Source organism: Sarcophilus harrisii, chromosome 1, assembly GCF_902635505.1.
Source record: "Sarcophilus harrisii chromosome 1, mSarHar1.11, whole genome shotgun sequence".
In the NCBI taxonomy this organism is placed as follows: Eukaryota; Metazoa; Chordata; class Mammalia; order Dasyuromorphia; family Dasyuridae; genus Sarcophilus; species Sarcophilus harrisii.
Window position 1 is genome coordinate 497,261,184 of NC_045426.1, and position 26,248 is coordinate 497,287,431.

Here is a 26,248-nt window from a genome sequence, read left to right on the forward strand (position 1 = left end):
CACATTTATTCAAGAGAGCAGGTAAGACAGGATTAAAAGGATCAAAGAAAACAGGAAAAGATGTAGGCATTTAGTCAGGCTCTTTACAACTGTTTTATACACAGTTACAAATTTGGTGATTTGGTTTCTCTTTCAATAACAGATTACAAGCATCGAGTCAGAGGGGACAGGGAGGCCTACAAAAATAGTCATATTGACAGAAGCAAAAATTGAAAGTTGACAATTTCGCAATGAGCCAAGACAAAAAGCCCATAAAAAGAAATCCAATAAGTTGAAAATATGACAAACTGGGGCATTGGGAATGTGGGAAATTAACTTCACACAACTGAACACGTGTGCATTTAGTGGCATGGTAGATTTTAGGAACTCTTTGGTTAAATCTGCCTTAGACACTTTTTTTTGTGTGACCTTGGGCAAATGATTTAACTTCTTTACCTCAGGTTCTTCTACTTAAAAATTATGAGGTTGTACTCTGTTTAAAATCTTTTCCATTTCTAAATCTTAAGAGTCTATGTTCATATTAATGATAATTGTTTGCCAATCAAATATTTATTAGAAAATATCCTATCATAAATGTTTGAAAATTCTTTTTTATTTAATTTCATGCTTAATGTAATGAGTTATCTGGAATAGTTAGTTCTATTCTACATGTAGTCCTTTGTTGGAACCTAAAGGATCTTCAAGAAATTAGCTTGACCAGTAATACAAAGCAATAGATCTTTTACATAGTGCTTTAAACTCACATGGAAAAACAATTTGATTTTTTGGAGGTACCCAGGAGTAAAGGGGAAATGATAAGGGATACTGCGAGGATCTGAAAGATAAAGGATAACTGGAGTCTGTTCATGTTTACTAGTCAAATAGAGGTAAACCAAAATATAGAAAAGAAGATCCTTGGATGCTATTCAGGAAAGAGGGAATCTATGATATTCATTCAGGAACTGTTTCCAAGACTTTGTTGATTGTTAAGCCAAGTTCTTAAAATACTCTTCCCATGTATCAGTGCAGATTAAGGATGAAGAGAGAACCAGATGTTTTATAGGAGGGACAGTCTCATGTATTTATGATTAATTTTCATCACAGGGACATTGCATATTCCAGGCCACCCAAAACAACTTCTTTTGAACTTAAATAAATATGGAATTCTCTCCCCCTATTAGTAGTCTACAGCAGTGTTGTAGTAATATAGCTAGTAGTTCTTTTTATAAAAGATCTTCCCCAAAGAAAAAAACAACTTAATAGTTGTCCATATTGAAGAGTGGAGAGCTTCATCTGTTTGTAAGAAAAAAAAAGTAGTACTTAGAAAAGTGAGATTGCAATTTTAATCAAATTTCTTTTGTTTTCTGGTAGATCTTCTTCAGCAATATCGTTCAGCTGTGTGCAAACTCAGTAGTGTGACTAAGGAACTTAATGTTCAAGAAGACTACCTTAATACTCCAGATATGCTGAAGAAACAGCAGGAACTTAGTGAACAGGAGAAAAGTTTGGAACGAATAGAACAAAAACTTGGTATGTGTTTGTTTTCTGTTAATACTTATTCTGTAATGGAGATAATTGTTTATGTTTTTGTTATAAGAGTACTATCAAAATATAGTGGGGAATAACCGAGAATTTATCTCCAAGATGCCCAAACATGGTCTTTAAACCTCTTCACCATAACTTTAGAATTTTTTCCCTGCTAGTAGGAGAATGACATTAAAAGTTATCTCCTTTTCTTTCTCCCTCCAAATTTCTAATAAGTAATATTCGAGACTTATTTTTGTGAATTTTATAGCCAGTTTGGTTAAAATAATCTTTTATTTTCTATCTTTAAAGGTATGACTCCAACAGGGAAATGTGAATTAGTCCGTCAGGCAGCTAAACTCAATATGTCAGACAGCCCAATCCCTCCTAAAAGAATGAGACGGGAAACAACAAAAAAACTAAATAGGTAAGGGTTTGTTTCCTTCAATTTAATTTGATTTCAGTAGTGGTGATTATTATACATATTGACTCATTATCCAGTAAGGTGCAAAGAACTGATATTATCTTTATTTTAAGCAGAAAAGAGGGGCAGTGTTGATAAGATTGAAGAATTGTAATTAAGCCTATTGTTAGACTTATTTTGAACAACCTTTTTGGCCATATAACTCTCTTTTTTAACAAATGAAATAGGTATTCAATGTGTTTGGGGTTTTTTTCATTAATGACAAAATCTAGTATTGTCTTCCAATATGTTACTTTTTCCTCTTTACCCATTATATAAAAATATTTTTAGCAAAAACTTTCTGGGACACATCTATCATTCAGTGAGATACATCTAAGCAGGAATTTCTAAATAGTTGGTCTAACAGAAATTATAAAATGCTGTCAGATAATATTTTTCCTTTATTTTTTATTTATTTTTTTTATTAGAGGTCAGTTTTTAAAGAAAATCCTTGGGGGGGGGGAGAGAGGGCACATTTATAAGGCCTGAAAACGAATCGTATAGATGAAGGAGATATTATGGAAATAAAGAAAACTGACTATTCATATATGCAGTAGTTAGTGTACCGCATTTGTAGAGAATACATATTAAACTTATTAATAAAAACATTTTAGGCATTTTTCATATACCAGGCATCATCTTGGATAAATCCTAGGAATACAAATAAAAAATAATCAAATAATCCCTTCTGTCAAGAAATATATATTCTTAGAATTCTTAAATATCCTTTTCTAAAATCATCCAGTAAGGAATCCTTTCTTTACCAAAATATGGTAATATGACTCTTTGAAGTCTGTTACTTTGCATTAGTCCTAATCCTGACTTGAAAGCTCTCTTGCTAAGTTAACAGTATAAACCAGTACTTCCTAGCCTATAGGTCACAGTTTCTTGGGTGGCAAAAATTATCTATTGTGTTAACTGTCTTGATATTTTTTTCTCAGGTAACCTATACTGGAAATGTAATTACTTTTTTGTAAGATGTTTTTAATATAGACAGTACCAAAGAATAGATCTTTTAATAGAATGACATCAGAAAAAAATTAATAGAGTTATGAAAATACCTTAGAATTTAAAATGAATGTCATATGTTTAATGGAAAGGTGCATAGTGAGTAAGAGCAGGCTAGAACATACACTGAATGAAGAACTTTAAAAAACAGGAATAAAAAATATCTTCCAAAAAAAAAAAAATGATAAGATAGGCTGGTCTTGCGATGAAAGCAGGAGAAGGAAATAGAGTGCTTTTCTGGTAGTGTTTTAAAGTAGCAGAAAGCCAGAAAGTCTTTCACCATGTTGGGTGGACAACATATATGTACAGTAGTAGTATAGGATGGGCAGGTATGGATGAGTTGCATCTGGATTGTTCATGGGAACTATAAAATCTGTGAGATAGCAGATCTATTTAAGTATTTCAGTTTTCTTTTTTAAAAAGTAATACTTAAAAGTTTACCAATATTACATTTATGCTTATTGTTATAATTAAAATTCTAATATACTAGTTAAATTGCTGCTTATTTAGAAATTATATTAATATATGTCCTTGAAAGTAATAAAAGTGTTTCTTGAAACAAAAATAAGTACTTTGAATTTATCTACTAATTTAGATAAACTTCCTTTCCCATTAAATTTCTTATAGGGTTTTACTATGTGTTAAATTGCCATGTAATAGGAGAGATTAATAGCTTTAAAATCTGACCTATGATCAAAAAATAGAATGTTTTAAGTTAATGAGCCAAGATGTCCCTGAAAAATTTATTTAAAAGCATCAAAGCTAATATTTTCTTTCCCATACTTAGTTATTTGTGTAATTTGAGCCTGATTTTATTAGTTTGTTTTGATCTTTAGCAAGAACTTTGCATATTAATTAGTCACTTTAAAAAATTTACTGAAGAACAAATTCTGCTTCTCGTCTTTAAGCTTTAGTTCCCCCTTTGATTTTAAAATTTACTTTTAAAAATTTAAGTTAGCATGAAAAACTATTATTTGTATATTGGCACATATGTTGCTCATAAATATGGTTTGATTAAATTTTTAATTTGATTAATTTAATTTTAAATTGATTAAAAATTTTAATTTGAAAAATTGATACTAAGTAACATTTCATTTCTCATTAGATCCCTTTGCTTAAAGATCAAAAAAGAAAACCATTACTTTGGTCTTAAACAATGATATTTGACCATTTTTACTTTGTACTTAAACTATATTCTCTATCCCTTTTACTTTTATTATTATATTTAACTTGTCTACTGCAGGTAGTTCATAAGTTTCAGGCTGCAGCCAGAGTAGTATCTTTCAGTGATCTTAGAAGGCCTAGTTATTGGATATTGCACTAAAACAAGAGGACTGTAGGTTTTCAGGTTCTTGCTTTAATTCTAAGTAGCTATGTTAGCTTAAGCAAGAACATTTATTTCTAGACCTCATTTTTTTCAACTGTAAAATGAAGGGAGCTAGACTGAACTAGATGAACTTACTAAAGTCCTTTTCAAACTCTAAAATTGGATTCTGTGACTTGGTAAATCTGCTATTAAAGACACTATTTCTCTAGGTGGGCACTTGTTTTACCAGCATAATTCATAAACCCTTAATTCAGTACATGTTTGGTTTTTTTAATTGCTTTAGCAAAAAAGATAAATTACATGGTAACCAGCCTTCTAAATAATATATCTATCTCTCTAAACTTGTGATCCTTGAACTGTCGGTCACTAAGCCCCTATATTGTTAATTGTTCCAGAACCTGTGCTCCTCTAGTACTGAATCAGAGTTTGGTTATTTCATATCATCTGAGTCATCTGAGTAGAACTTTAGAGGAAGTAGTGAAATACAATATAATTATAGTGAACATTTAAGTGGCATTCTTAATTTAGCCCCCTGTTTGTCTTCTGTGTACTTTAGTAATTTTTACCACGTTGAAAACAACTTTTTAAATGTGATGATAGTTCTACAAAGATCTTGGAATAGGGTTCCGGTTCTGAATTCTGTAGGACTTTTATAACCCCTTGAAGTTTTAACACTTTGTTTTTTTTTTTCAGTTCTCTGCTAAGTTTCACACCCAGATCCATGCATAACCTGAGTACTTCATTACATTATAGAAAATCTGAGTTGCACAATTGAAACTGAAACTCACTATGTATTCTACTATCCTCCATTTGAAATACATGAAATGTATAGATACCCTTCTGAATGTTCACATATTTGCATGACACTTACTAGTAAGAAACAATACTACAAAATTTAATGCTTGCTTCACACTTCTGTATTATATTCAGGGAGTGAGAAAACCATGTCATTGCAATATTAAAAAAGATTCAGTGGTTTCCTACTACTTCCAAAACAAAATACAAACTCCTCTCTATCATATTAGAACCTTCCATATTCTGGCTCCAGCTTCTCTTTCCAAAGTGATTTTACATTATTCTTTCTCAACCACACACTGTTCTAGTCAAGCCAGACGCCTGATGTGCTCACCCTTCTGCTTTTAAGTGCTTTGATTCTTGGAACCTTTAGGTTTCTTCAAAACTCAGCTAGTATTGCCACCTAGACTATTTTGAGCTGTCATCAACTTGTACTGATTTTTCTGTACACAATGTTGTTTCCCTCCCCAGTAGCATGTAAGCTCCTTGGGGGCAGGGTTTGTTTTAGTTTTCATCTTCATATAACTGCTCCTGCAGGTGCTACAGCAACAGCTACTGAAGATCCAAGAAGGAATATTCTTGATCCCAAAGTCCTTGGTATTATCAAATAGTCCAACATCAGAAATTGATAAGATGTTATCAGAGGATATGACATTAAAGAAGAAGCATTGACATCTGCCTTGCTGCTGCACCCTATGGACCATGGAACTTTCCATCTGATTGCAATTCAAATCTTTCTTAGATGTTGTCTCCATTAGAATGTGAACTCTTTGAGAATAGGGACTGTCTTTTCTGTATGTATTTCCAGTGCTTTGCACATAGTAAGCACTTAATAAATGCTTCATCACCAAAAACAAAGAAATGTATATATTTTTGCAATTTTAACATCTTGAGAATATTATTCTTGTTCATTTCGCTCTACCTCATCTACTCAAATTTTTCATGTCATGAAAATGAAGATGTGCATGTTAGTGTTAAAGGAGCATATTTCTATCTTTCAACAATGTTCTCTATCAGAGGGGAATTTTTTTTTTCTTGGCAGAATCTCCATATTCTCCAGTATTCTGCATGTCTTACTTAGTGAACCATAACTACATGTACCATTACAAAAAATAAAAACAAATGATCGAATATTTCTAATATTGGGACTAAAAATAATAATAATACAATAATATTGATACTAATTACATTACTTGGTAGCATTTATAAATAGCTTTTTAGTTGACTTTTTCAGTCAATCAACAGAAATTATACATTAAACACTTAGTATATGCCAGGCATTATGCTAAAACATAAAAAAAGGCAAGAAATAGTTTCCTCTTTTCAGCTCATAGTCTAATGGAGAGACAATGTATAAATAATTATGAATAAACAAGATATACAGGATAAATGGAGGAAGAATCTCAGAGAAGTTTTAAGGATTATTAGGAAGGGATTCCTGTAGGTAGGATTTTAGCAAAGACTTGAAAAAAATGTAGAAAGGAAATACATTATTGTTTAGTCAGGGAACTTAATTCTTCAGTCTTTTTTTCTTAACAATTGAAGAATTGTTAAGCATTTGTTAAGCACCAGCTATGTACAATCAGCCCTGGAGATTCAAAGACAAAAATGGATTCTGTCCTTAAAAAACTTTATTTTTCCTCTGAGAACTTGTTTCAGATTGGGGAACATATGTACACATATAAGTAAACATAAATATGTTCGAAGTTAAATATTATAAGGCAATTTTGAGTATAAAGGAGAAAAGCAGTAGCAACTAGGATGGATTAGGAAAGGCTTCATTCATATTTGAAGGGAGCCAACATTTGAATAAACCCAGAAATTCTGAACATGTGTAAAGCCTAAAGTATAGTCTAGACAAATATTCAGAAATGGAAAATGGAATGTCATATATAAGAAGTAGCAGGTAGATAAATTTGACAGGAATATATGATTTATTAAGGGGAAATAATATATACTGTGTCATTAAAGATAGGTTGGAGTCAGATTGTAAAGGATTTTAGAAGGGAACCTCAGGAGTTTGTATCTTTGAAGATTTTTGAAGAATGGAATGTAATTGTCTGATCTGTGTTTTAAGATTGTCAACTTGGTGTCTGTTTGAAAGATGGATTCTAAATGGCAGAGGTTTGATAGTAGGGAGAGGTATTACAATTGACCAGGCAAGAGGTAAAAGCCTGAACAAGGGTAGCGTTTTGTTATTTGTAGAGAGAAGAGAGTAGATGTTATATGATGTGGATATAGAATCAACAAGACTTATCAACTGATTGGATATGTGTTGGAGAGGAGGGGAGAGAGTGGAAAGAATTAAAGATGACTCCAAAGTATCAAATATGGAGAACTGGAAGGGTGCTGTTATTCTTTATACTAATACATAAATTAACAATTAACTCTGTACTAATGTTTACAAGCTTTTTTACCTTCATAAATGTGTATGATAAAATGATTACATTTGTCAACTACAGTTCTTATGGATATTGAGATAAAGTCTACTGACTAAAAGGTTGGCTGATCCTTCTTTTCTCCCTCTCTCCACCTCTTCTCCCTTCACCTCTTCTCCTATACACTGAGAAGGCAAGTAGTATAATACACTTTGTATACATGAAGTCATGCAAAACATTTCCACATTTGTCATGATTGTGGCAAGGATGATAGTAGTGGTGCTGGTAGAGAAGGGGGGGTAATAAGAAAAACAGAAAATGGAAAAAAAAAAAAGTTTTCAGCTGCATTCAGTAGTTTTCATCATCAGTTCTCTCTGGAAGTGGATAACTTTTTTTTTTTTTTTTTTATCATGAGTCCTTTGGCATTGTCATGGATCATTATATTGATCACAGTAGTTAAGTCTTTTGAAGTTGATTGTTAGAATGTTGCTATTACTGTGTACAGTGTTCTCCTAGTTCTGTTCACTTCACTTTGTATTAGCTCATAAAATTCTTGACAGTTTTTTCTGAAATCATGATCTCTTTCATCATTTTTTACAGCATAATAGTATTCAATCACATTCATTTGCCATAGCTTGTTTAGCCACTTTCCAAGTTTATAGGCATCCCCAATAAGGGATTTCAGTAGAAATAAATCTGTAGTACATAAGACCTAATATTTTTTCTTCTCCACCTTGACCAGGCTCATAACCAAATCAGATGTGTGAAAGTTGACAGAGGGGATGTTGGTCTCACTAAGAATGCACTCACTTCTGCAGCTTTGCCTCAGGAGACCAAGAGGGTGACTTACCAGACTGAATATTTCTGGGGACAATACAAGTACCAAGGACATGAGTTTCCATGTCTGTCCAGATGGGGCTGGAAGCATCCATTCAAAGGAGGGACTCTCGTTGGACAATATGGTCTTACTGGAAGTATCCCAGCCATCTTATTGCTCATTTGTGATATATTGCAAATGTGTCAAAGGAAAATGTTAGGTCTACACTTTGGTAGTGATTATAAACCTGACACAAGGCAATTTTTCATCCTGAAGAAAATACATGTTGAATTCCAGTATAATTAACCATGGATGTTGTGGAGAGATGTTTCAGGATAACAAACTTTAAAAAACTGGACTAGTTTGAATTTAATTAAAATGTTTCAGCTATTGTGAACTATAGGTATTGCTCCAGAGAATGAGGTGTATTATAAGCCATGAGAGGAAGCTGTTAATGCAAAGTTCAGGATAAGAATGTAAATCTACAGTTGTTTGGGAACTTGAATGTTAATGTCGCTTCAGAAAAACCATAAAAGTGACCACAGTGCACATGCAACATGGTAGTGTTTTAGATTCTAACTGCTTATCCTAATATGTGCAGTATGTGCAGTGTATGCAGTTTTTTTAAAATAAGAAATTAATTGACTTGATAATTGTTTTATAAATTCTCAGCCTTAATGCTACATTAACATTGTTTTTGTAATTTTTTTTAATAGTCTTTTTTAAAAGATCGGGAAAAGTAAAATTCTACATTCATATAATAAATTACTATTAAAAAAACCCCATTGCTAAAACATTTAGACTGTTGTCCAGCTAGTGTGTAACAGTATATGGAATTTTTGTCCACAAAAGCAGTTTTCAAGTAAAATAACTGTTTTGTTTGTTTTTCAGGAACTTTTTTTTTTTTTTTTTTTTTTTTTTGGTATAGTTACACACCCCAACAAAAATGTCGGTTTTGACCTTTCTGAACATGCAGCAAAATTAGAAATTATTATGTTCCCTCTCCTTTGAATAGATAGTTCTTGTTTAAAAAAACAAAAATTTGGAATCCACCATCGAGTAATTAACATTGCAAGATGACTTATTCTATTTTTGTTTAAGCTAATAATATTAAATAATTTATTATTTAACATTGTTTAGCTGTTAAGTTAAATTTACACATCATTACAGCAATAATAGAGAAATATTCAGCCTTTGCTATAATTTTATTCCCTTGTCTCTAGAAAAATCTAAAAACTGGCAAGAAAAATAAATTATTGTTTATGACCAAGATAAATTTTAGGAGCCATTTCCCTAAAATCTGAAGGTTGTTACTTTTTATCATTTACTGTGGCATCCAGGTTCTCCTACCTATAACTATGTGCTGAATCCTAATATTTAAAACAAGAACAATTTTAAAGTTTGTTTAGAAATTACTCCATGGTCACCTAAAATTTTATTTGATAAGGATAAAAAGATATCTTGTGTCATCAGAATGGGGAATTTTTCAGATTGCCGAAAGAAACGTTAGATTTCTTTAATAATTCCAAACACCAAACAAATTTAAAACTTTATTGAATTTTTTAAAATCAGTGAAAAATAATGTCTCAATGGGCTTACAAAACTTGATTGTTTAGATTTGCCATTCAGTCAAAAAAGATTTTATTTTTTCCCAATGGTATTTGCTGGGGGAGAGGGGAAAGGATATTTCTGTCCCTTTTGCATCTAAATGTAATTGAAAATCATATTGTGTGTAAGTATGAAAATACTATATACTATGTTCTACACTTGTAAAAAGAAAAGATAAATGCTTTTATTTATGTACCATAACCAGTAATAGAGGTTTGGCTTAATTATGGGAAAATAAGCAGAAGCACCAGAATTTTGTTTCTATTAGTTAAAAGTCTTAAGTCCTCATTACAAAAGAAGAAATCTGCCAGCATTCAGACTAATTAATATTTATAATATTTGTCCTAATAAACCTAATATCATCAGTACAGTAAAGAAAAAATATTTCTTGACTATCAAAATGAAGATTCTTGTTAGTAAAATGTGTGGATTTTGGAAACAAAAAGAACTTGTTCTGTTCTCCTTAGTTAAAGATAAACTTCTGGTGCATATTTGCTGCTGCTATAGCTTTCCATCATTTCTTTTACATATTATTCATGTCATTTTGAATATATATTTTTGTGCAGCTTTGCAGTAAATTTGTATTTGTAAAATTGAAATCATATTTATTTAATTTTCATTAAAGGAATTCAGTATTCTAAAGAACATTGCCATCTGTTTAAAAATTGCTGTACATGTCATTAGTAAGAAGGGAATGTTTGGTTTTTTAAATTATGTGGATTTATTTTTAACAACTCAAATAGTTTTTTTTTTAATCTCCATTTTATAACTTTTACCCCCTTCTTTGTGACTTGCTTATGCAATCACTAAGAAACAAAACAAATGCAAAAGAATTATATTTTTAGTAATTTTGAAAGGCTAATGCTTTAATTCCAGTGTTTGAAATCTGTGTAGTTTTATATCATCAAGTGTCATTAATACTTATTTTGTGAATATGATAGTGAGTTGTACTCCAAATATTCATTTGTTAAATATTTTCGTGCAAAAAAGAAAAATCTTCATTATATATACATACATACATACACACACGTATATTATCATTTATAAAAATGCTTGGTTTTGCTTATAGCTGTGAAGTCCTTGTTTTTTGTATGTTTGTTTTCTTGTGCAGTGTCCAGAAAGAAGCTGAAACCTAATGTTACATATGCATAGATACAGTGAAAATCTTATTGTTTATTGTAAAAACTTATTGTAAAAGCAACAATTTAAAAATCAGGTTCTTAATGATTATTCCATCATAGATTCTTTTAAAATTTCAACTCCATTAAAATTCAAAATTATTAAAATTTCATTTGGAAACAAACCAAATAAGCAAACTTTTGAAAGAAGAGTTTTCAATGGGGCAAGCTATTGACACAAGTAGCTGATATTAGAAACAATTGGTATAATTTGGAAATACCATTAAATTTACAATCTTCAACCTTAAATTAGACAAGCTGCTTCTTAACAATTTTGGCTCTAGATTTAAAAAAAAAAAAAAGAGGTAATACTCAGCCTATAGTTAGCAAGACACTTCATACAATTTTTGTCACTAAATCTTTATCATAAATTTTAAAATACCATAAATCCCTACTCTTGCCAACCTGATTTTATACAATTAAACTTTTAATTAAAGTCTTCTGGATGTTACTGTCTATTGTCCTCTATATCAGAGGTATCAGATTTATGGCCCACTGCATATAATACTCCTGAATTTGGGACAAGGGAGGGACAATATCCAAATGTTGGGGAAATATTTAACAAAATGAAGGAAAGTACAACACAACGTAGATAATATATGGTTTTTTAATTCATATGTTGACTATAGGATTCTTTTCTAAATGAGTTTGACACCACTGCTATATGCATTCCAGACTTCTCAACACTTGTTATCTTATCTGAAAACTTAGGTCTTTTAGGGCTTTATCCTCTGCCCCTTTTCTTTTATATGTCCTTTCCCCCCACTAGAGTGTGAGCTCTTTGAGAGCAGGATTGTGTCACTTTTTCCTTCTATATTCTCAATGCTTAGTACAGTGCATGGCACATAACATAGTAAGCGCTTAAGAAATGCTTTTTTATTCATTCAGTAAAGACATTACATTAATGTTAAATCCGGTGGAATGAATTTGCTTCCAAGTATAGTTTTGTACAGCTGCATTCCTTTAGCTCCTTAAACTGAAATCTCTCCTGTTTTCACTAGAAATAATCTTTTCCTCTGGTCTCTGAGCATTAGAATAAAATCATTTAATTTGAACCTTCTGGAAATAAGATATACTATCTTTGTTGACCTTTCATCTCTTGCATTTCTGTCCCTCTGTTAGGCAGGCTTAAATATTCATTTGTATTCTTGAAAAAGATTAAATTGATTTTTCTTTTGGATTGTACATCATTATAGAAAGCAGTGACCAGTGAACTTTTTTGACTTTACATGGTGTTCAGTATATGTAAGTGAAAAATCAAAAACTAATTAGAACACATGCTTAGCAAGAACAGCAACTGATGTAGAGTGTTTTGTGTTGGTCTAGTCAATTATAACATTTTGGTACTGGAAGTGTTTTCTATCTTTTTGCCTCTTTCCATTTTTTAAAGATAAATTTCTGTGCTGAAATTACTCAGATTAACAAACTACTCAGTGATAAGTTTCTTTTTCATGTTTTCAGATGTACTATGGAATTGTCTGTTTTAATTTGTGAAATGTAAGGCATATTTTTCCTCTTCTAGTAGTTCCAAAGAATGGATTACATCTCCCAAGAAAAAGCAGAAAATTCAACTACAAACCATTTCACCGGAATTTAGTGAAAATTCATGGAAGAGAAAGCATAAAAATACCAATTAGATTGGTTTTAAAAGATCTTTGTATTGACTTATGTGAATATATATTAAATATTCATGTTGTTAATTGTCTAAAGATTTTCATAGAAATTATTTTTTTGTTGATGGTAATAACAATTTTGCCCAAGTTTGTGTAGTATCAATTTCTGAAAAGTTAAGGTGTCTTGGAGTTTTGAATGTGGAGTAAAGCTTCAATCTATCCTTTATTTATGGAATATCAAAAACATTTCAATAAATGACAATGCAAACATAATTATTTAAATTTCTCAATATAAAATGAATTTTTCTTTAAAATGTCTTAATCCCCCTTATTTTACAGATGAGAAAATTGACTCAGTAAGGCTAGATGACTTCAAGATCACCTAAATAGTAAGTCCTAGAGCAAGAATTCAAACACAGTTGAATATTCTGTATCACAGAACTTGAGTTGGAAAGGACCTTGAAGATCAAGTCCAATTGAAATGAAATCCATATTTCAGTTTGGCTGAAAAGTGGCCAATCCAGTCTTTACTTGAAGATCCAGGTCCTCAGTACCTAACTCCTAAAACAACCAATTTCACTTATATGCAGCTCTAATTGTTTAGAAGTTTGTTACGTTTTTTCCCTGAAACCAAGTCTGAACTTGGCTCTTTGCAGGTATTATATATTGCTACTGGTTCTGCCTTCTGGGTCCAGACTAAAAATGTGTTAAGTCCTTTAACACATGACAGCCCTTCAAATTCATGAAGACAGCTATTTTGATTATGTCTTACCTTCTCTAGGATAAATATCCCTATTTCAGAAACTGATCCTTATAACATGAACTCGGAACGTTTCTCCTTCCTTGTTTCTCTCCTCTGGACATTGTCAATCTTACTTGTGTCCTCCCAGAATGCAGAAAGTAAGTATTAAAGTTAAAATATTAGGTTATAGAGTCACAAAATTTTAAGTTGGAAGGGACCCTAATGACTCTCTAATCCTAGTCCCAAAAAAGGAATCCTCAATGACACATACCCAATAGCCATTTCCCAGGCAGGAACCGTGTCTTTTCAATTGCCTAGCTACTTATAATAGTTACTCTTGTAAGTCCAAAGGCTTTTTGGAGTGCTTCTTTCCAGGAAGAGATGAAGTACTCAAGAGCAGAGGGAGTCTTGGGGCAGATCTTAGTTGATAAAGAGAGTGAATATTTTAACTACACTTCACCTATGTATAACACACTAAGTCCTAGGTCTTAAAGCTTTGATCATCATGCAGGACCAGGGAATCGCCATTTACCCTTTGGTTTTTCCATCTTTTCCATCAGGTACCTTGCCAGACTGGACCACCATCTGTTTGTACATTACATTAATTGTTTTTACAATTTTGTACAGTCTGTTTTCTGTTCCTGGAAATAATACTCTAGATGTGGTCAGAGCAGGGCAGAACACTATAGCACTTGTCACCTCTTTATTCTTGGAATGAAAGCTTCTTTTAATACAGCACCAAACTGCATTAGTGGAGCCCTGCCTTTGGCAAGTTCTACTTGCATAAAAGACTTCAACTGTATTCTTCTGGGCAACAACTAAAGTGATTGCTTTCAGAGCAAAAATATAAATGGTTCTCATTCTATATACCTTCTCCTGTTTTTGTGATGTTAGGTGGCAACATATTTTTTAACCATGTACCAACACTAATTTTGCTACTATTAGTCTAAAGTTACAAATGAATGGACATAACCACAAAAGGAAAATGACTCATATTTTGTTATCCTTAATATGAATGAAACCAACAAAGAAGTTGCAGCTGAGTGGAAGGATGTTTAAAGAAGAAACAAGAAAATTGTAGTTTGGGTTTTATTCTGTATGTTTACAAAAAACAATCTCATGGGATGAATCCTTGATCATTTTGTATGGCATTGCTAATAACAGTTTATGTGTTATTAAATTGCCATGGATGAGAAGACATTTGAATGATTTGACAAAATCTTCCAAACAAAAAGCTTGTAATGAAATATGCTGATATTAAAAATGGAATGAAAGACATAATAAGAATAAGAAATGAGAGTGGCTAAAGTTTTATAAAGAAGCCCCGTCTATGTATTATGAATGTATTTATCAAGAGGACAATTGGAAGACATTGAATTTGACAAACACCAGATGATGCCACAAGAAATGAAATTGGTTTATAACTTGACAGGAAACAACTGGGCATTTATATAAAGGCCATTTCTTAATTTTCAATTTGTGTATAATTAGACCACCAGTTCTTTAGAGATAGTTTCAAAATCAATAAACTAGAAAAAAATTAGTGAAAAAAGATATGCACCATCATGATATTTAAATGTGCTGTCCATGTGAAGCCTGGAGAATTGATAAAAGAACAACTATCTGCATACTATATTTTTATAAGGAAGTTTAACCACAATAAATTATTTTTCAGTAAGGAAAACAAAATAGTGTAGAATCTCCATACAGCAGATGTGTGATGTCCTTGCCATTTGGAGAAATATGCCAGCTAAAGGCAACACTAACTTAGAATGTATATTTATTTTTAAGGTTGGTAGATCGTGAGTAACAAACATCAAAACAGCAAGAAGAGGGCAGATAAGTGGTGTGGTGAGTAGAGCACCAGCCCTGAAGTCAGGAGGACCCGAGTTCAAAACTGGCCTCAGACATTAGCTGTGTGCTCCTGGGCAAGTCACTTAACCCCAATTGCCCCAGCTCCTCCCCTCCCCCCAAAAAAGAACACCAAGAAGCAGCAGAATAAAGATAATTTTACAGAAAAGTTATTGAGAGATACAACTAAGCAAAACCAAACACCTAATGATATTTAAAGGAAATAAAACAGACAACAGATTAAAGATGGAAACAATCCAATATAAACAGAAGCTCTAATGGAAATAAAAATTCAGTAATTTTCTCCATTCATAGTAGAACCAACACATTTGAACTTTTAACATTACCCTATCATACAACATAAAAGTGAAAGTAGCAATAAAGAAAACAAAGCTGTGAATAACAGCTGGATTAAACCAAGTATGTCAAGAAAAGTGCCATAATGGAGAAGAAATTATATTGAGGGAATTCAGGATTGATTATTAAGCTATCTAAAAGGGAAGATTTTTAAAAGATTAGGGGGGAAATCTTGGACTTAATTCTTACCAAAAAAGATAACTGAGAAATTATATCTACTGAAAACATATCTACTTTTTATTTAATTTGCACATAATATTCGTTAGAATTCTCTGCATTCACTGAAGGAATGCTTTGAAAGTTTGAGAAGGAAAGAGACTGGCATTTGCAAATAGTGTGATATCCATTACAAACTACATATCTATAGTCATCCAGGTGATGAAATGGGGAAGAGAATGCTCTTCTCTATTCAAGATCCCATTGCATTTATTATTTGCTGATAGTAAAAATATTTAACTTGGTATATCAAAAGACTTTATGGATTTCTTCCAACAAGGCATCTCCTATAAACATTATTATTATAAAAGATTCCATGAAAAATTTAATTCTCAAATCATTATTAAAAATAAAGTAAGGAAATGGATGCTTGGCAAAATGTTTGCAATTGTAAAACACAAGATGTCCAATATAGATTTATAAAAGGGGGAGAGGGGAATCTGTGTAGATGATGAGATCCTTCAAGTGTTCCTATTTCTAGGTAGCATGCTGAATGTAGGGGAAAGGGAAATGGAAAAGCATTTATGTAGTACCTATTATGTGCCAGGCACTATTCTAAGCCCTTAAACTCTGTGAGTTAAGTAATATTATAGGCCCTGTTTCATAGTTAGAAACTAAGAGAAAAGCTAAATCATTTGCCTAGGATCACAGCAATGTTTCACAAACTAGTGGCTCATGCCAAATATGAACTCATGTCTTCCTGCCTCTAGGCACATCACTACCAGTTACCTGTAGTGTTAAGCTAGGTAACTTTTAGGATCTGATGACATCAGTAGCCAGCCTTACGCAGTTTGATGAAAAATTCAAGCTGATCAATATGCATATATTGAAATATGCTCTGTAAAAAATTGGCTGATTCTAGTTCTGAAGAGAAAAGGGAAAGCATGCCAGAATACCTTTGGGACCATACATAAGTGCTTTTAATGGTTCTAAGTTTTTCCTTGAAATGGAGGCCTTTCTTTATAACTTCAGTATGTTTTTGCTTATATAGTATGATTTCAATTCATTTAATATATTACAGTCTTCAAAAAATAACAAAGATAACCCAAAAGATAGTGGAAAAGTGCATGGTGGATGGATAGAATATAATGTTTATGAAGAGTTACTTAAGAAAAACAACATAAAGGATGTCATTAGAAAGATGTACAACTGGTAAAAGAAGAGGTCTGGGTCATGTAGCAAGAATGAGCAATTATCAGTAGGCACCTCACAGGTTCTCTTGATAACCATGCAATGGTTATCCTTCTGTGCCTTTCTGACTATCTCCAGTGCTTAACACAGTGCCTTGCACATAGTAAGGACTTAATAAATGCTTGATAACTGTCTGCCTAACTGGTAGAAAGGCCACTAGGATGTTGAGTAGATTAATTTTTATAAAAGAACTTGAATAGTCACATAATTTGTATGAATGGATTTTTTGTAATTGTATTGTTTACATCATAGGTTCAAAGTGTTGATCCTATAAAGTGAGATGGACAATGAAATAGACCCAGACTTTTAAAAATTTCTACCATGATATGGCAACATAAAGCCACCACCACAAAGGAACCAAAAAAAACCTAGAGACATTTAGAAAACATTTGACTTCCTTGCCAAGAATGAGAGATGATAGCAGTTAAAGAAAATACTGATGTATTAATTTAAATTCATTTACAAAATTGTAGAAGAAAATAAAAGAAACATAACCAATTTAGCCTCATGAAACTGAAAAGCTATGGAGAGGAAAAATGAATCTACATTTATCTTTGAACATACTTGATTTTGTAAAATCCTGAGATGAAACTGGAAGCACAGCAATAGAAGAAAAATGGAAAAAATGTTCTACAACGATTTTCTCTGGAAATGCTATTTTTGGACTCTGACATAGTCCTTGATTTTTAATATGAAAAAATAGAAATGGCATTAACAAAGTCAAACAAAGAAAGATCAGGTAGTATGAACTACCTTTGTAATTGAAGAATTATAGGTTCTCAAGATATTTAAATGAGAGGAAAGCATTAAATTTTTTGAAAAATTTGTACCTACATGTATACTTATTGTGTATCTAATTTATATTTTAATATATTTAACATCTACTGGTCATCCTGCCATCTAGGGGAGGGGGTGGGGGGGGTAAGAGGTGAAAAATTGGAACAAGAGGTTTGGCAATTGTTAATGCTGTAAAGTTACCCATGTATATATCCTGTAAATAAAAGGCTATTAAAAAAAAAAAAAGAAAAATTTGTACCTAAAAGGAAGATAAATTTATCAATAACTAGAGATCTGCATTTATTTTCTCATATCTACCAAGTTTTTGTGGCAATTTACATTTGTTAAAAGTCTATTGTTGAAGTATATGGAGACACTAATATGATAGATTAGATGTATGTATTAAATTATATAATTTAAGACATACAATCCAATTGTGTTTATTTTTTGTGGATTATTTTAAAAGCATTTAATTCAATTAAGTAAAATAAAGCCTTCAGCTCTACTCCAGACTGTCATGTTTGTAAATGTTAAGGTCATAAAGGATTTTTTTTTTTTAATAGTCTTTTATTTACAGGATATATACATGGGTAACTTTACAGCATTAACAATTGCCAAACCTCTTGTTCCAATTTTTCACCTCTTACCCCCCCCACCCCCTCCCCTAAATGGCAGGATGACCAGTAGATGTTAAATATATTAAAATATAACTTAGATACACAATAAGTATACAGGTCATAAAGGATTTAAAACATTTTTAAAAGCTTTTTATTTTCAAAATATATGCATAGTTTCCAACATTCATACTTGCAAAACCTTGTATTCCAATTTTTTTTCTCCTTCCCTTCCCCTTATCCTTTCCCTTAGACAGCAAGTAATCCAATATATGTTAAACATATGTGCAATTCTTCTATACATATTTCCACACTTATGCTGCACAAGAAAAATCATATCAAAAAGGGGAGAAAAATGAGAAAGAAAACAAAAAGCAAGTAACAACAAAAAAAGTGAAAACTATGTTGTGATACACACTCAGTCCCCACAGTCCTCTTTTCTGTAAAGAACTCTGTTCATCATAAGTCCATTGGAACTAGCCAGAATCACCTTGCTGTTAAAAAGAGTCACATCCGTCAGAATTGATCATTATATAATCTTATTGCTATGTATGATGTTCTGGTTCTTCTGACTTCATTTAGTATCAGTTCCATGTAAGTCTCTTCATCCTGCTGATTATTTCTTATAGAACAATAACATTTTATAACACTAATATGACTTATTCAGCCATTCTCCAATTGATGGATAACTTTTTTTTTTAAATAGATGTAAACAGGCATCTATTAAAGTGAAGTTAACTTTCTTTGATGATTCTTTGATTATTATCATAAAGTAAAACAATAGGTAACAAATAGTTTAATGTTGTGAAACATTTTTCATATTATTCAATTTGCTTCTCCCAACAGTCTTGTGGGATTATGCTATTATCTTTTAGAGATGAAACATCTGAGAGGTTAAGTGGCTTGTTCAGGATTACATAAATGGTATTTAAAACAAAATGCATATTCAGTGGTTCTTGACCCTAAAAACAGTTCTGTTCACTAGACTACAAAGCTGCATTGAAATAAGGAGATGTGTATTCCCCAAAGCTATTTGAAATACATTTTTATTTCACTAAATATTCCTTATGTTTAAAAGAAAAAACCCACAACAAACCTTACCATTTATTTTTAAAATTTTGAATTCCCTATTCTCCCTCTCTTGTCCAATCCTTCCTCACTCCTTGAGATCAGCAAGCAACACGATATTGCTTAAACATATGAAGTCATGCAAAACATTTCCATACATTAAAGGTATTTGTCATTGTTATGCACTGTATATAGCACAGCATTCAAATTGGAGTATTCATTATGCATCTTAAAGCTATATCTTTCCTCCTACTTACAAGTGATATTGTGGTAATCAAACCCTAGAACATTATAAAGCTTCCTAAATGAGACTTGTGGTTGCCATAAAAATTTAACTTTATTCTCTGCAAAGAAAAAATCAAGTAGATGAATTACAGCTTGTCAGAATATTTATCTTAGAAATAGATTTCAGAAAGATAGACCCTTCTAGAATTGAATATGGTTAGGAAGATGGCAGATTTGTTTGTTTCTTGAAATCATGTACTTTGTAACCTCAAGTTTCTTCCTAACAAAATGTTATGATATATCCTTTTAGTAGTACCATATCACTGTGAATCAATACATATACCTCAATCATTGAAGAATCAAAACTTGCTAAAGAGCAATTCAGGAATGCTTTGTTGACTTTAAGGAGACTAACTTGGTATGAATGGTAGATTATATTCATAAAATAGCATAAAAGATAGCATCAAGTGCATAAAAGACATCCTCCCCCCAAAGATAAAGAGAAAAACTATGTTTAAAGTCACTATAATGAAATATTTTTTTGTAAATAGTATTTTTTTTCTGATTATGGGTAAAGAAATTTTTATAAGATCTTGAGTTTAAAATTTTTTCTTCCTTTTGTCGCCCCTCCCCAAGATGACAAGCAGTCTGATATAGGTTATACAGATGCAATCATATAAACATTTCCACATTAGTCTTGTTGTAAAAACCAAAGGGAATAGCCACATACACACACACACACACACACACACACACAAAAACCCAAAGTGAAAATAGTATGCTTCTATCTTCTTTCAGACTCCTTAGTTCTTCCTCTGGATATGAATAGCATTTTTCCTCATGAGACTTTTGGAATTATCTTGGATTATTGTATTGCTAACAAGAGCTAAATCGATCATAGTTGATCATTATGCAGTATTGTTATTACTGTGTGCAAATTTCTGAAATCTGCGTCATCATAATTTCTTACAGCAATAATATTGCATTACGTCCACATACCACAACTTGTTCAGCCATTTCCCAATTGATAGGCATTCTCTCAATTTCCAATTCTTTTCCACCACAAAAAATAAGCTATAAATATTTTTCTATATGTGGTTTCTTTTCTCTTTTTTATGATCTCCTTGAGATACAGACCTAATAGTGCTATTGCTGAATCAGAAGTTTGATTTCCTTTTGAGCATAATTCCAAATTGTTCTCCAGAATGGTTGGATTTGTTCACAACTCCAACAATAATGCATTAGTATTCCAATATTTCCACATCTTCAAATTTATCATTTTTCTTTTCTATCATATTAGCCAGTCTCATAGGTGTGGGGTGGTACCTCAGAGTTGAAATTGTGTCATTATTAAACTGATCCTCTGGCATCACTTCTAAATTCATAAAGGAAAAACTGACTAAATTTCCAAAAGACAGCAACAATTAAGGGACATAAATGTTCTATAGCTGGATAAGTTGAATAATGATAAAAAAGAACATAAAGTAGATAATTATGAAAGTTAGATTTTAAAAATTTTCTAAATGAATGTATTTATTTTTCAGCCTCAGATAGTACCTTTATTATTGTGCTAGAGCACAAAGAAATCAAATGTTTAAAAGGCAAAAATATTAAACAAACTTTATAGACCACAACCCAATTAAAATGATAATTAATAAAGAGAATTAAGACAAAAGATAACTGACATAAATGAACATTAAATAGTGCTACCTGGAGCAAGTCATGGGAATAATAATCATTTAAAATGATGATCAAATAATATACTAAAATTTGGGGAAAGACACCTAAAGCTGTACTTGTAGGGGGAAAAAAGTACATGTTAATAAAATAGAAAAATGTTTATTAATAAATTGAGCTCACAGTTTTTAAAAACCTAAAAGTTAACAGAACAAAGGAAGAAACTTTGAAAATTGGAGAAAAAATAGATACAATTGAAACACCATAAAAATGATCAACAAAACTAATAATTTTTTTAAACCTTTAGAAGCCAATGTGCAAAATCAAACTACTACCAAATTAAAAATTCACAATAAACAAAAAACATTTTAAAACTTTTTAATATAATTACATGTCATCAAAACTTGAAATTTTAAAGAAAAGGGATTATATTGATTAATTGAGGCTCAGTATCTACCTGGATAGAGGGAGTGGGGACACAGTTCAAGCACAAAACCTAGAAACATTTAGTGAGCGAGCAAAACATGAACAGGGGAGAGCAGTAGACCTACTTTGGGCTGCTTCAAAGATTGGGTTTATATGGTTTCATAACAAAGACAGGAGAATAAGAGTTCACAATACCAGAAATCAGGATGCTTGTCCCTGCTCTATTTAGGGCATGGACAAGCCAGTTTGAGCCAGCTCTGTGTTGACGGCACAACAGAGGTGTTCTGGGTTTATCCAGTGAACATATCAAAGAATCACTGGTACATCAAACTTAACATTTTTTCTGCTTCCTTATTGACTGATTCTGATTTCCACATTATTTTGGTCTGTCTTGGAAAATAAGGAAGCTCAAACAAATCAAGGTGATTTCCACATTCCCTCCTTTTGGTTAGGTGGTCCAAAGACCAACTGAAGACCAAGGAGGCAAAACTTGCCGGAACATGATTTTGTTTACTTGTGTGACGTACAAACCAAGCACAAGGAAGCTTTTGACTATAACATAGACTGATATAATGGTGAGAACAACAAGGAGGCCAAAGATAATAGAATGGAAAAGAGAGCCTTTTCCTCTGAGGAGCTAACTAAAGATGTTTTAAGGGAAGCTATCGAGCAAACACTTGGAGGGACTGCTTCAGTAGGTATGGGACACACACTCAGCAGAAAAAAAACTTGTAAGTCCCAGTGGTAGGAAAACAAGGATATGGTCAAATTAGACCTGAATGTTAAAACTTGCAAACCTAGCCAGCCACACACTCTGGGGAGCAACCAAGAACAACCTGATTAGGAGAAGGATAATAAGGGCTGGTAGATAGATTCTTAGGAAGTAACAAGAGACCAATTTAATAAAGAAGACATGGGAGCTCCATGAATTCCCATCAAAAGATACAAGAAAGCAGTAATGAAAGTGCAATAGCATAACAAGTTAAAATATTAAGCATTACTCAGCCTATCCTGAGTTTTGGAACTGATGGCTACACTAGATGTCATTATCTTTCTGTCTTGGAATTAGCTTTTTACACCTGCAGTCAGCAGTTGCCGGCCTTTCAGTAAGGTCATCAGTGGGCTTGGGCATCCAGATAAGGAGCCCAAGAACTTTCTTCATATGGGAAACATGTATCCAAGAGTCCATCCCTTGTACTTTGGCAACATTGGTGGTAGCCTGCAGCACCTGGTAAAGTCCTTTCCACCAGAGCTTGAGAGAGTGCTTCCTCAGATGTCACTTCCAAAAGACTTGATCACCTGGCTAGTGTGTAGGGATGCCACAGACGACCTCATCTCCTGAGAGAAACCTCTTCTGAGAGAAAAGGAGCTGGATTGAGTAGTTGTATTGTGTCAATGATGACATTTGACTTGCTGAAAAGACCAGCTTCTAAATTGGCAAAGGTGACTTGCTGAAAGATGCTATATGTGGTAACTGTTAGGTAAAACATCTACTACATGGGAACAAATACGGTCAAAGAGAAATCCAATACTGTTATCAGCATCAGACTTGACCAAATCAAGCCATTGCTTTGACTTTTCTTTAATACTTTTAGAGTAGTTTGGCCAGTATCAAGAGTCTATAATTTGCAAGGAGTGAAAATTTTCCCCATGTTTCTGAGTCAGGACCCCACTTGTATTCGTTCTCTCCTTTGTAACAAAAAGGAAGAAGGGAAACAAGTAGTTGCCTTGCCCAGAGGGTGGGAGGGCAGGATAGGGCCAATCTGAGTTTTGTATGGAGGCTAGCAATGGCAGAAAACTCAGGGATCCAGTCAATAAGACTAAGGAATGCACACAATAGGCGTTTTGTGGTAGGGAGGGGAAAAGTAGACAATACCTTTGAGCCTTTCAGAATCGAGATATGGTATATTGGATATAACAGTGTGTCCAAAGAATTGAACATAGGAGAAAACAAACTGGACATTAATATCAAGAGGCCCTTGTGAATTCAGGCAAGTAGGATATGAAGGGTGTCAGCCACACAGGTTTTATGCAATGGACAGCACAACACATCATCTATATGTTGGAGAAGGGTGGGTCCAGAAAAGGTTAAATCTTCAAGGTCATGATGAAGAACTTGGGAGAAGTAAGATGGGCGCTCTATAGCCTCAAGGTCGGCAGTCCAAGATAATGTCTCCCTTCCCAGGTGAAAACAAAAAGGAAAGTGATTAGAGGGGTGTATCTTAATTAAGAAAAAGGCACTGCAGAGATCAAGACAGAAGAGAAATTGGGGAGCCAGGGAGAAACAGATTAAGGAGGGTGTGAGATCTGGGAATGTGAGTATGAAATATAGGAGGGGGGGAAAACTCCCTTATCTTTGTTTGATTCCAGGCTTAAGATTACACAGCTAATTACTACAAGAGGAACATAATTCAAATTTCCCTACATTTTTTCAGCATTTTTCTCTCAATACCTTTATTTGGCAATCTGATCTGAGAGAAGAGAGTTTAACATGATCATAAGGAGAGGTTCTCTGAGCTGGCAGTCACCAGAAATCTTTGATTTAAACAGTCTTTTCCTTTTTCATGGGCAACAGTGTCATAATTTTACCACAAATACAAGTTAAAATTGTTAGATATTTATACTTGCATTTCATTAAAGTAACTCAGATATTCCAGTATCAATGTTATTTAATAGATTTAATATTGTATTTACAGAACTTCTTATTCTTAGAAATTTGTTATAAAAGGAAGGGGGGGTGGTCTAGCAGAATGGTAACCACAATCAGGGAGAGGGTGATCTTTTCTTCAGTTTGGCTGACCAATTCTCTTGTGCAGTTTTTCATATTTTTTCATTGATGTTTTCATGCGCTATCTGGAACTTATAGTTTCAAGTCACCTGCCTCAAGAAACTACTTACTAAAGATGGTCAACTCAGGAAGCTTAGTTTCTAGACTTTGGGTCACTTAGTTTCATCTTCAGATGATTTTGCTTGTTTTTATTAAAAACAGTCTGTATAGGACAGCTAGGTGGTGCAGTGGATAGAGCACTAGCCCTGAAATTAGAAAGACCTGAGTTCAAATTTGGTCTCAGACACTTAACACTCCTAGTTGTGTGACCCTGGGCAAGTCACTTAACCCCAATTGCCTCAGAAAAGGAGAGGAAAAAAAAAAAAACTGTCTCTAGTACCTGTAGATTCCTCCTAATGAGTCACCTGAGAATTTTACCAGATCTTCGCTCAACAATGGTGAACTCAACTGAAAAGAGAAAGTAGTCTGGGATTGGAATTGGAGCAGAAAATTTACCACACTATTCCTCCAGAGAGGATGAAATTCAAGGAGTTCCCATTTGTCTCCAAGCTTGTCTCCACCATGCTGGTGAGTGATGATCCCAAACTTTCAGTACAATCCATTTCTGATACCAGAATGATTACTTGAGGGTTGGAGTTCATCTGAACAAAGAAAACAGAAGCACAATTCAAGTGCAGAACCCATAAGTGTTTATTGAACAAGTACAATATATATGCAAAGAAGCAGTAGACCTAGTCTCGGCTGCTTCAAAGTTTGGGCTTTAGAGTGGTTTACACGGCTTTGCAACAAATGCAAGAAAATAATAGCAGGAGTGCAGAGTACCCAGAACCAGGATGTTTTTGTGAACTCTAGCCAGTATGAACAGTTTAATCTGGCTCTCTGTTTGCTGGAACAACAGTGATGTTCTGGGTTCGCCCAGTGAATACCACAAAGGATCACTGTTATGTCAAATTTAAGTAATACTCATTTTGTTTCCTTATTGTCTAATTCCGATTCCCAGGTTATTTTGGCCTCTCCTGGATAATAACGGAACACAAGCAAATCAAGGTGATGTGTAAACTCACTTATTCCATTTCTATATCTATAACAATTTGTACAAAGTAGGGAAAAAAACTAATTGATAAAACAGAAATCATAAAAGACCAAGTCTAAAAAAGACAAATTATAGACAAACTACTAATGAAGAAATTCTAGTCTACGTGAATTTCCAAGTGAATTCTATTATTTGTAATTATTACTGGTACTAAAAAAAATCAATCATAATAATTGAAAAGTCATTTTACTAAAATCCCTATTCAATACCATAAATATGGTTTGAAAACAGACCTAGGGATTAATAAATCAAAGAATGAAAATTATTCTTACTAATGATTATTGTTATGAAATTAAAAAAATCAAATCTTAGCAAAAACCCAAAAGACTAATATATTTGAAAGCTTTTCACTATGTCCAGATTGGATTAATACCAGAGATACAGGGACTTCTTAAACATTAGAAAACTATTAACAAAGTCATAAGCTATACAGTAGAAACCCTTATACAGATATAGAAAAAGCATTTGAAGTCAAAGAATATGAACAGAAAATTTTAAAATGAAGAAATTAATAAAACCATTTCTAGTCATAA

The 26,248-nt window shown here is 32.7% G+C and overlaps 1 protein-coding gene across 8 annotated transcripts in view; it reads left to right on the plus strand.

The window, feature by feature from the left end:
* Window positions 1–26,248, plus strand: part of SMCHD1 (structural maintenance of chromosomes flexible hinge domain containing 1) — a 222,882-nt gene that overhangs the window by 138,281 nt on the left and 58,353 nt on the right. For 2 of the 8 annotated variants that reach the window (XM_031946581.1, XM_031946582.1), the window contains exons 46-47: window positions 1,351–1,509; window positions 1,816–1,930. In XM_031946581.1, the coding sequence (XP_031802441.1) occupies window positions 1,351–1,509; window positions 1,816–1,930 (274 nt within the window). The other 6 variants (XR_004230979.1, XM_031946579.1, XM_031946585.1 and 3 more) reach the window with 6 other exon arrangements.